Source organism: Grampus griseus (assembly GCF_964374135.1).
Source record: "Grampus griseus genome assembly, chromosome: X".
NCBI lineage: Eukaryota > Metazoa > Chordata > Mammalia > Artiodactyla > Delphinidae > Grampus > Grampus griseus.
Window position 1 is genome coordinate 1,363,706 of NC_138999.1, and position 12,077 is coordinate 1,375,782.

General features: G+C 51.4%; 1 protein-coding gene across 1 annotated transcript in view; it reads right to left on the minus strand.

The window, feature by feature from the left end:
* Positions 1-1,401: 1,401 nt before the first annotated feature.
* LOC309839703 (polyprenol dehydrogenase-like) overlaps positions 1,402-12,077 on the minus strand; it is a 192,746-nt gene continuing 182,070 nt past the window's right edge. Inside the window, exon 7 of the mRNA XM_082681596.1 lies at positions 1,402-2,255. Coding sequence (XP_082537722.1) covers positions 2,061-2,255 — 195 coding nt within the window. The 3' untranslated portion in view covers positions 1,402-2,060. The remainder of the gene's footprint in view (positions 2,256-12,077) is intronic.

Consider the following 12,077-nt stretch of genomic DNA (forward strand, 5'->3'; position numbering starts at 1 on the left):
GGCCCTCAAAAATGGTGGGGGAATGTGCAGCCCAGCAAACCCTGTGCAGCTGAATCCCATGATTGGTTTAGTCCAGGCCCCGTGCCCGTCCCTGTCCTACAGACCCCACAGTGACAGGTGTCCAGGCCCCGTCCTACAGACCCCATGGTGACAGGTGTCCAGGCCCCGTCCCTGTGCCACAGACCCCATGGAGACAGGTGTCAGGCCCTGTCCCTGTGCCACAGATCGCATGGTGACAGGTGTCCAGGTCCCGTCCCTGTGCCACAGACCCCATGGTGACAGGTGTCCAGGCCCTGTCCTACAGACCCCATGGTGACAGGTGTCCAGGTGCCATCCTACAGACTCCATGGTGACAGGTGTCCAGGCTCCATCCTACAGACCCCATGGTGACAGGTGTCCAGGCCCCGTCCCTGTGCCACAGACCCCATGGTGACAGGTGTCCAGGCCCCGTCCTACAGACCCCATGGTGACAGGTGTCCAGGTGCCATCCTACAGACTCCATGGTGACAGGTGTCCAGGCTCCATCCTACAGACCCCACGGTGACAGGTGTCCAGGCTCCATCCTACAGATGCCCATGGTGACAGGTGTCCAGGCCCCATCCCACAGACCCCATGGTGACAGGTGTCCAGGCCCCATCCCTGTGCCACAGACCCCATGGAGACAGGTGTCTAGGCCCCATCCCACAGACCCCACGGTGACAGGTGCCCAGGCCCCATCCTACAGATGCCCATGGTGACAGGTGTCCAGGCCCCATCCCACAGACCCCACGGTGACAGGTGCCCAGGCCCCATCCTACAGATGCCCATGGTGACAGGTGTCCAGGCCCCATCCCACAGACCCCATGGTGACAAGTGTCCAGGCGCCATCCTACAGATGCCCATGGTGACAGGTGTCCAGGCCCCGTCCCACAGACCCATGGTGACAGGTGTCCAGGCCCCGTCCCACAGACCCCATGGTGACAGGTGTCCAGGCCCCATCCTACAGATGCCCATGGTGACAGGTGTCCAGGCCCCATCCCACAGACCCCATGGTGACAGGTGTCCAGGCTCCATCCTACAGATGCCCATGGTGACAGGTGTCCAGGCTCCATCCTACAGATGCCCATGGTGATAGGTGTCCAGGCCCCGTCCCACAGACCCCATAGTGACAGGTGTCCAGGCCCCATCCCTGTCCTACAGACCCCATAGTGACAGGTGTCCAGGCCCCGTCCCGCAGACCCCACGGTGACAGGTGTCCAGGGCCCGTCCTACAGACCCCATGGTGACAGGGTCCAGGCCCCAACCCTGTCCCACAGACCCCACGGTGACAGGTGTCCAGGGCCCGTCCTACAGACCCCATGGTGACAGGGTCCAGGCCCCAACCCTGTCCCACAGACCCCACGGTGACAGGTGTCCAGGCCCCCTTTCTTACCCCGTGTCCTACAGAATTCCCTACCCCTCTGTTGAGGGTCTTTCCATGAGTCACGGGGTGAGAGCCCTGATAGATGCCCTAATGGCGGCAGGAAGCCCCTAGGACCTGGTCCCCCTAAAGATGGTGGGGCAGAGAGTTAGGGTGGTCACATGACCCTTGATCAACAGACTAAGGAAGGCTCACGTCTCTCCCTTTCCAGGACCCACAAGTCAGAGCCGCACCTCTGGCACAAATTGCGAGTGAGAGAACAGGGGACACAGGACACCCTCAAAGCCACCAGCACCCAAGAGTCCCAGGCCCCCTTGAAAGTGTTTGTTTCACCCGGATGTTTCTACCCCAGGGTCCTCGGCGCCTCTGTGCTAAGCAAGAACACCACCTGCGTGGCTGGCAGGGTTTAATGACTCAGGGCACCCGGTACAACTGGACACATTGGGGATCACGAGATTCATGGCTGAGGACCAGCTGCTTGGGGTCGCACTCAGCATTCCTCTTCTCCTCAAGTTCCGGCCCAGGGCAAGGAAGCCGACGGGAGACGCTGGGGAGACAGAGCCCCAAGGGCGGGGGATGTGAACGACGCAGACACGTGGTCCAGCACAGACACACCTGCGCGCGCCTGGCAGATCACGGTCTCCCCGGCGGGTGGCTAACCCTAGACCTCCTGGGTCACGTTGGCGATGCCCGTCATCTGGCAACTTCTGGCCCACAGCTGTCGCTGAAGCTCCAGGTCGTACGTGACCCCCAGAGACTTGGTCTCTTTCTCGTTGTAAAGATAGCAGCCCCCACGGCCTTCCAGCGCTGGGGTGACCGCCGCGTAGACGGAGGTCCGGGCTCCCTCATCCGGGGTCTGCAGGGAGAAGGGAAGAAGAACAGAAGTCAATTTTCAGAGCAGAGACACGGGGGTCGCCACGCTCACAGACACTGTGGGTGAGACACAGCACCTCCGACCTTCTTCCATGGACTCAGGCACAAAGCCGGGCCGGACAGGGTGGGGCAGCCCAGCCTCCACGGGTGCAGGAAGTGGGCTGTACTTCCACACTGGGTTAATCCATTTCGATAGATGCATACGAAGACCCCAGTGTAAATACTCAGGTCTCCAACTCTTTCTTAAAAAGTTTATTTTTATTGAAGTAGAGTTGTTTACAACGCGGTGTTCGTTTCTGCTGTATGGCCAACGCCTGATGAAACTGAAATGCTTCCTCGTTGGCTCAGAGCAGATGACGGTTCTGCCTCTGTGTTGAACGCACGACATTTAGCAATTTGAGGTGGAAACGTCGAGACGGCAGAAAGGTTCTTGGTTTCCATGCAGTGAGGAGAGTTATAGCAGGAGAACTGTAAGTTCAAGAAAAAGCTTGAAAGGCTGAGAAGAGATTGAGAAAAGTGGACCTCGGGCAGTAGGAGGGAAGGAGGAAGGTTTGAACGCCAGACACACTGTGTTTTGGGTTGGGAGCTGGTCCCTGGGCATGGTCAGTGGATTAGAAGAAGACGTGGGGTGGTGGGGTGTATATATATAACTCTGTGTGTGTGTGTGATGGAGTATTACTCAGCCATGGAAAAGAATGACATAATGCCATTTGCAGCAACATGGATGGACCTAGAGATTATCGTACTAACTGAGGTCAGACAAAGACAAATACCATATGACATCACTTATATGCAGAGTCTAAAAAGTAATACAAATGAACTTATTTATGAAACACAAACAGATTCACAAACAGAAAACAGAGCTACAGATACCAAAGGGGAAACGGGGGCAGGGATAAATTAGGAGTTTGGGACTAACAGACACACACTATTATATGTAAAGGTCCTACTGTACAGCACAGGGAACTACATTCAAAATCTTGTAAGAACCTGTCATGGAAAAGAATCAGAAAAAGAATATACATATATATATAAAGCTGAATCACTTTTCTGTACACCTGAAACACTGTAAATCAACTATAATTTTTTAAAAACTACAAAAAAAAAAAAAAAAAAGAACCGGTGGATTAAAAGAACCAGGCAGAGAAGTTCAAGGGATTAGACCTTGTGGGAAGTGAGGGGCTTTGGGGCTACGATTCAGTGTGCAGAAACCTACATAATCCCCTCATCTTACTGTCATGACGATGACTTTTCAGGAGCTCATCGCATGTAACACACTTTTGGAAATCCGCTGAACGCGCCTAGCCCTGGTCCTTCTCGTGTGCCTCTAAGAGCGTACCATTGTGGGACCCTCAGGTACACACGCAGGCCAGGAAACAACCCCACGGTCACATTTTTCTGGATTCAGACGTGCTCAAAAGGGCTATCTCGGAAGTCGTGATGACAAATGTCCCCCGCCACTTATAATCGGGCTGGAGAAGGTTAAGAAGAGAAGTGCAGGGCAAAGCTTCCTTTACTCCATGGAGCCGTCTGACAGGCAGAGAAGCCGCGACTCTGAAGGTATTGTCTGGAAGACCAACACTTCCCCGTGTGATCTCCCAAGAGGGCTGTGTACCCACCTGCCAAAAGCACTGGACATGACAAAGATGGGAAACTGCGGAGGGCAGCCAGGTTAACTGTTCCTTTGATGTTACCGGGTCCCATACTCAAGGAAGCAAGATCCTGGGACCCTACGGTCAAGACATGAGTTGACGAAGACAATCTGAAACATATGGGCGTCTCCCAGGAGGAGCCTGAAGGTTTGCAAGGAAGTCCGCAGAGGGGAACACGCGTTATTGGAAAGCCTGTGTTCTCATGTGCTGGGACGGGGTGGGAAGGGGTGGCCATGGGGTCAGGAGGGGTCAGGGGTCACGCCTCTTCAGGAAAAAACATTCATTTCACTGTAGCAACGAGCTCCTTTAGACAGGATTCTACTACTTTTTTATGGAGATAAAGTTATACAATGTTATATGTCAGTTATAAAGTATAAAGCATATTGATCTGACACGCAGTCTTATGAAGACTCCTAAGTGTTTTGGGGTTTTTTCCCCAAGTGCTGATAGGGGTTTTTTCATCTTATTTTAGGTGCAGTTTCCAACTTTTAGAAACACGTAGGTCACCTATTCCACCAGCCCCAAGTCTCATCCTTGTCAATTCGTCAGTGTTGCTCCGATGCTTTCTCACATCCGGTTTTCTGTATATGCCATTCTTTTCAGATGTATTAAACAAAAATCCTCCAAGAAAAAAGGATTTACTCATTTAAATAGAAGACGCTGCCTGCACGTCGCATGTGCCCTGAGTCTGTTTTCTGGGAATGGAGGTTGGATTTACCTGTCTTCCTGGGGCAGTGGCTAGGACCAGGGTTCTGTTTCCACCTCAACTGTGATTCGATTCTGGTGCTGTCCACCCAGAGGTGGCAAAGCCTCTGCGTGTTTATGGCCTCGGTTCTCCTTAACGGTGCTCACCACACGTCTCTGGGGTCCTCCTGCACTCCGGACCCACTGACTATAGATACTGGGGTACCCAGGACCCCCGCAGGGCTGAGGATTTCCAAGAACGACTCACAGAATCCAAGACGGCATCTCCTTGTGATTCCACTTGTGATAAAATCCAGACCAGGCACAGCCACGTGCAGAGCGTGGGCCGCAGGGTGAGAGCTGGGAGGGTCCCACACATACATTTTCCAGGTGATTTTCCGTTATACATTATCACAAGACAGAGGAACTGCTCTTCCCTTCAGTGGTGTCTGAGACGTTCTTGTTAGGATGGATGTACACCTCCTTGGCCAACAGATCCTTCAATCGGCTCCTGGGACGAGCTTGCTTCGTAAGTCAACCGTCCTCCAGGCCGAGGATTCAGGGGTCCATGCCCGGAAACCCCCTGCCGTGTTTCACCCCCAGAGTGAGTCACCTCCATCAGAAACACCTGCTCTGTTGCAGCCGCAGGCTCCCCCGCTCCTGGGATTTCCCTGGGATGTGTCCAGCCCTCTTTTTAGAGGCTGCTTCTTTTGGGTCCTCCAGCAGGCCGTATCTGGGGGTCCATTTCCCCCACAGGTTGGAAGTCCTCTTGTCTGGGTAACAGTGCTTGTGATCCGCATGTCCAACTAAGACACAAGGATGGCAGTTTCAGAAGGTACTGCCTGTGGTGTGCCGGACATGAGCGTGGGATGCCCAAAGGACACAGCACTGGGCCCAAAATTCAGCTACTGTCAGGAGACGGGATTGCAATGGAAATCTGTTGATCATCCTGTTTCTGAAGGAAAGGGACTTCGAAGCACAGATACCCCCGTGCACACACAGTCACACGCACTCACACATTTACACCCACATTCACTTGCACACACATATACCCCCATGCACACACACACATTCACACGCACACACATATACCCCCATGCACACACACATATACACCCATCCACACACACATTCACATGCACACACACGGATTTACATGCACACAGTCACATGCACACACATATACCCCATGCATACAGTCCCATGCATACACACATATACCCCCATGCACACACACGTATACACCCATCCACACACACATTCACATGCACACACACCCATGCACACATGCATTCATATGTACACACACCCATGCACACATGCATTCACATGCACACACATATACCCATGCACACATGCATTCACATGCACACACACCCATGCACACATATACACCCATCCACACATTCACACACATATACCCCCATGCAGTCACATGCACACACACCCATACACACAGTCACATGCACTCATACATATACACCCATACACACATTCACATGCACAATCACATGCACACACATTCACATGCACACACATATACCCATGCACACATGCATTCACATGCACACACATATACCCATGCACACATGCATTCACATGCACACACACCCATGCACACATGCATTCACATGCACACACACCCATGCACACATATACACCCATCCACACATTCACACACATATACCCCCATGCAGTCACATGCACACACACCCATACACAGTCACATGCACTCATATACACCCATACACACATTCACATGCACAATCACATGCACACACATTCACATGCACACACATATACCCCATGCACAGTCACATGCACACACATATACTGCCATGCACACACATTCATAGGCACACACACATACCCTCATGCACACATTCACACACACGTGCATTCACATGCACACACATATACACCCATGCACACAAATACACTTACATGCATGTACACACACTCACCCAGGGTGGCCCTGCCCAGCCAGGTAGTTCTCTGACACAGAAAAGGACAGGAAAAAAAAAGAGCTGTTCTTCGTGCTCACGTATCTCACGGAGAATTAATCTCATCCACTTATCCCACTTAAACACATGATAGATGCTGGGCTAAAAACAGCCACCCCCGAGCATTTGCAGAACATTTCCAAGCCCTGGGCAGATGATAAAGATAGAAGAAATGAGACTTCATTTGTACTTTTTAATTCCTAAATGTTTTGCCAGCTCACGAAATGGACGGCTTTATGCATTTCTTCTTCCCGACATCCGATGTCACTGTCCTAACCCTCACCCATCAGGGTGATGACACATCATGCCTGAGTGAAAGGAAGGAAGTCTGGTAGGCGCTGAGATGCACACGTGTGTGTAAGCAGGCACACGCACACTCGGCCACATGCACAACACACACTCCCTCCCACGCCCAACGTTACCTTGGGACATTTAGCTACCTCCTCTGGAGGAGGGAGTGGCACCAAAGAATTGCGGGTCCCAGGACCAGGGTTCAATTTCTGCATCACCTCTCGTGACCCAGGAGACCTTGCTAAAGCCACCACTCTGTTAGCCTCAGCTTCCTCACCCAGATGCCAGGTGTTTGTGTGGGTGTCCGGCCCCCGATGCTCAGGTTCTGCCACATAGACCTGAGACCAGCAACGTCCATGGCGGGTGGGAGATGCTTCTTAAACAGGTGTCCAGTGAATGCATACGTCCTGCTATGGATGGAATGTGTGCAACCCCCGAGTGCATACACTGAAGCTCTTATCCCCAACGGGCTGCTATTAGGAGATGGAGCCTTTGGGAGGGGATTAGGGTTAGATGAGGTCATGAGGGTGGGGCCCCCAGGATGGGATTAGTGTCCTTAAAAGAAAAGAAGATGCCCCAGAGCTCCCTCTCCACCACGTGAGGACACGGCAAGAAGGCGGCATCTGTAAGCCAGGAAGACAGCCTTGCCAGGGACTAATCTGCCCACACCGTAATCTCAGACTCCCAGCCTCCGAAACCTGGAGAAACAAATGTCTGTTGTTTAAGCTGCCCAGTCTGCAGTGTTCTACTGGGGCAGCCTGAGCTGATGACTACATGTCCCAACTCTATATTTAAATGAGAATGTCTTCAGGTTATCCAAAAAGCATGAAGAGGAAATAACCAGCACCCCTTTCCCCAAAGCCTTTTGAGCTAGAACCCAACAGACAAAAGAGGTCATGGTACTGGTCCAAGCAGCTTCAGTGGGAGCAGCAGAAACTCCTGCAGCACTTACGTGTGCCAGGCGCTGCCCTGAACACCACGAGGGAATCCTTCTGAAGCATCCCCCACCCCCATTCCTAATGATGCCTTCGAAACACGTCTCGGAAACATCCCCGTGGCACCCAGGCTGTGCTGGATATTGGAAAACACGTCGTAAATGTTGGCACATTTAACCTGTATTCCAACACCATGGCGTGCACACAAACACAGCCTCTAATTTACAGAGGAGGACATGCAGGGATTTTTTAACATATTAAAAGCGATTCAGTTTTATGAATGAACACATATTAAATTCACAGTTCATCGTCTAAATAATGCATTTCAAAAATCCGCTGTAGGATCCTTGATCAAAATAAAGATGACAAGCGTTCAGGCAACATCCTTGTTCTGATGATACCGTGGACCTGAGGACGGTACCTCCTACAATTTTAAAAATGAAGGCTGTACCTCCCAGGTACACCTGCTGCAGCTCCCAGCACAACTGGATTACCTGTCCCTGTTCACTTGTCATTGACAGGAGCTCTTCCAAGCACGATGAAGTGTGTTTCCTGGGTGCCATGGGCTGGGAAATGAGAGTCGGATTCTGAAGAGATAACAAGATGCTCTAAACAGTGGTCCCTCTGGGATAAATAACATCTCCCATTTTACCTGCAGCTTAAAAAAAAAAAAACTAAGATCCTCTTGGAGACTTGTAAGAAGGCAGAGATGTCTCAAATGGGAAGCCAAACCCCGGTAGGAAACAGGGTGGCTTTTAATCAGAGGCTTCGGAATCCCTGAAGGACAGACGCACGCCGGGGGCTCGGGGTGCAGGGCTGGGGAGAGCACCGTGTATTTACAGCTGAAGTTTTTCTCTGCATGAAACCAAAAAGCCAAGAGAGATCATTTAGATAAGAGCCCCGCGCCCCTGGAGCGGAAAACCAGCAGAGGTGATGGGTCGAGGGCTGGGTGCAAGCGCACAAAAACTAAATAAATAAAATAAAGCGAAGGAAAGAGAGCAGAGGGTGGGGTTCACACGGTGCATAACAGAGCCGTGAGCTGTGTGCGGTGAGAGGGGAACACGAATGCCTTATAACTATGTAATTATCCAGGGCTTTACAGTGTTGCAAATGCCTTCCCATGTATTATGTCAGCAATGCTCACAACAGTCTTAGGAGATGGTATTATCCAGAATTAACAAATTACGAAAACGAGGGGCAGAGAGGACGGAGGGGAGGTGCTGCACGGAATGGCCAGGTCTTGCTTCTTCCAGAGACTCCAACCCTCCCCATCTTCCTCATCAGTCATGATGGGTGCGTCACCCACACCCACGGCCTCGTGGGTCACCTCCCTTCCTGCCTGCATGTTTGCAACCACAAATTCCATCTGCACCTCTGAGCTGCACACAGACGCTCAGAGCAGCCCAGCTGGCATCCAGAGGTAGAGACCCTACGGACACACCTCAGGGTCAATCATCCTTCCGTCCCCACCTGCCAGTTCCCCCGTTTCCTGGACAGCAACCACCATGCGCCCCGACTTCCCTGAGTCAGAAACCCCAAATGACCCGAGTCTTTCTTGGTTCACTTTCCACGGGCAACCAGTCAAGACTGCGTGACTTGGTCTCTAGAATCATTTTCAAAACGAACTCCTTCTGCCCCTCTGCACCGGCCTCTAACCAGACCCCAGGCCCATCCCACCACGCCCTCCAGTCCACGGGCTGCTCTGTAGGCTGGGTGCATCTGATCCTACAACATCGCTGTTTTGGGGTTTTTTTTGAAGTACAGTTGATTTACAATGCTGTGCTAATTTCTGCTGCAAAGTGACTCAGTTGTACACATAGAGACACTTTCTTTCTTCATATTCTTTTCCATGATGGTTTATCACAGGATAGAGAAGAGTTCCCTGTGCTCTACAGTAGGACCTTGTTGTTTATCCATTCTATATATAATAGTTGGTATCTGCTAATCCCGAACTCCCACCCATCCCTCCCCCATCTCCCCTCCCCCTTGGCAACCACAACTGTGTTCTGTGTGTCTGTGAGTGTGTTTCTGTTTCGTAGATAGGTTCATTTGTGCCATATTTTAGATTCCACATGTAAGTGAGATCACATGGCATTTGTCTTTCTCTGTGTGACTTACTTCACTTAGTACGATCATCTCCAGGTCCTTCCATGTTGCTGCAAGTGGCATTATTCTATTCATTTTCATGGCTGAGTAATGTTCCATTGTATACATGTACCACACCTTCTTTACCCATTCCTCTGTTGATGGACATTTAGGTGGTTTCCATGTCTTGGCTATTGTAAACAGTGCTGCTAGGAACACTGGGGTGCACGTATCTTTCTGAATTAGAGTTTTGTCTGGATATATGTCCAGGAGTGGGATTGCTAGATCATATGGTAGTTCTATTTTTAGTTTTCTGAGGAATCTCCATACTGTTTTCCATAGTGGCCGCACCAACTTACATTCCCCCCAACAGTGTAGGAGGGTTCCCTTCTTCTCCACACCCTCTCCAGCATTTGTTATTTGTAGACTTTTTAACGATGGTCATTCTGACCAGTGTGAGGTGATACCTCACTGTAGTATCGATTTGCATTTCTCTAATAATTAGTGATGTTGAGTATCTTCTTGTGTGCCTACTGGCCATCTGTAATAACACCACTATTGACATCCGTTATCGGGCGTCCTGGGAAGAGGTCCAGACCCAACATCTAAGACACTCACTGGGGCTGGGACCAGTTGTCCTGGGGAGAATGGAGATGGGGGTAGCTCACACCGTTTGTGGGGATCTGGGGTTCTGATGAGGGACCCAGCAGACAAGGGAGAAATGACAGTATGGCCACCCTCATCTTGAGCTATTTCTGCATCACTGATGGTCCCAGCCTGGTTCAGGCTCCTTGGACCTTAGCCCAGCCTTCAACCCTCTCCAAGGGCTGCATCTTTTGTGTCCTGCGTCCACTGCAAGGGCAGATCATTGACACTGTCCTCCTCCTTTCAGCACTCATGAAGATTGCTGAGGAAGGGAGTACCCACTGCCTGGTACGATGTTGGGACATACCTCCCGATGCCCTGTTAACTGTCTTCACAGCTCTGTGCAGAGAGATGTCACGAGTCTGAAGGACATCACGCCCTAACCCCCTGCTCCGTGCCTCCTAGGGAATCCCATCTGAGGTGATGTGATCTTTTTTTTTTTTCCTAAGGTGTATAGAAAATGGGAGATGTTATTTATCCCAGAGGGAGCACTGTTTAGAGCATCTTCCTGTCTATTCAGAATCCGATATGCATTTCCCAGCACACGGCACCCAGGAAACACACTCCATCATGCCTGGTGCGTGACGTGCACCATCCTCAGATCACGGTATCGGAAGGACAAGGATGTTTCCTGAAAGCTTGTCACCTTTGCTTCGATCAAGGACCCTACAGTGGATTTCTGAAAGACTTTATTTAGACTATACTATAAACTGTGAATTTTAATATATGTTCATTCATAAAACCGAATCGTTTCTAATGTTAAAAAAAAAAAATCCCTCCACGTTCCCCTTGGTACACTGGGGGCAGGATTCGTGCCCGCCCCGTGGTCTTGGAATACAGATTAAACACGCCGATGTTTACAAAGTGCTGTGCGACATCCAGCACGTCGTGGGCGTCATCTGGGCGTTTCTAAGACATGCGTCAAAGGTCTCATCAGGACGGGAGGGGCTGATGCTTCAAGAAGGATTCCCTCGTGGCGTCCGGGGCAGCGCCCGGCACAGGTAGGTGACGCAGGCGCCCACCTGAGAGGTGAGTCTTATCAACGTGCCCCAGAAAGGCAGGATCTGAAGGCAAGGAGCTTAAAAAGCCACAAGGTGATGGTCTGGACACTTGAGATCTAAGGAGAGAGGAGAGTGTCTGAATTTCCTCTGGGGGCTCTTGGGAATCATCACAAAATCGTGGCTCAAAACAGCACAAAGGTATCATCTTCTTCAAATCCTAAGAGGTCGGGAGCATACAGTGGATCTGGGCGAAAATCCAGGTGCGGGCAGCGCTGTATTCCTTCTGGAGGTGTCGTGGGGAGAGTGTTTCCTTGCCTCTTTCAGCTCTGAGAGGCCACTGCATCCCCTGGCCCGTGGTCCTCTGTTCCACCTTCAAAGCCAGGAAGCCATGACCTCTGCTTCTGCCGTCACTTCTCCCTCTCTGACCCTCAGCCCCCCAGCCTCTCTTATGAGGACCCCTGTGATGACCTTGGGCTTCCCCTGGGTCACCCAGCATCTCCGGCGAGAGG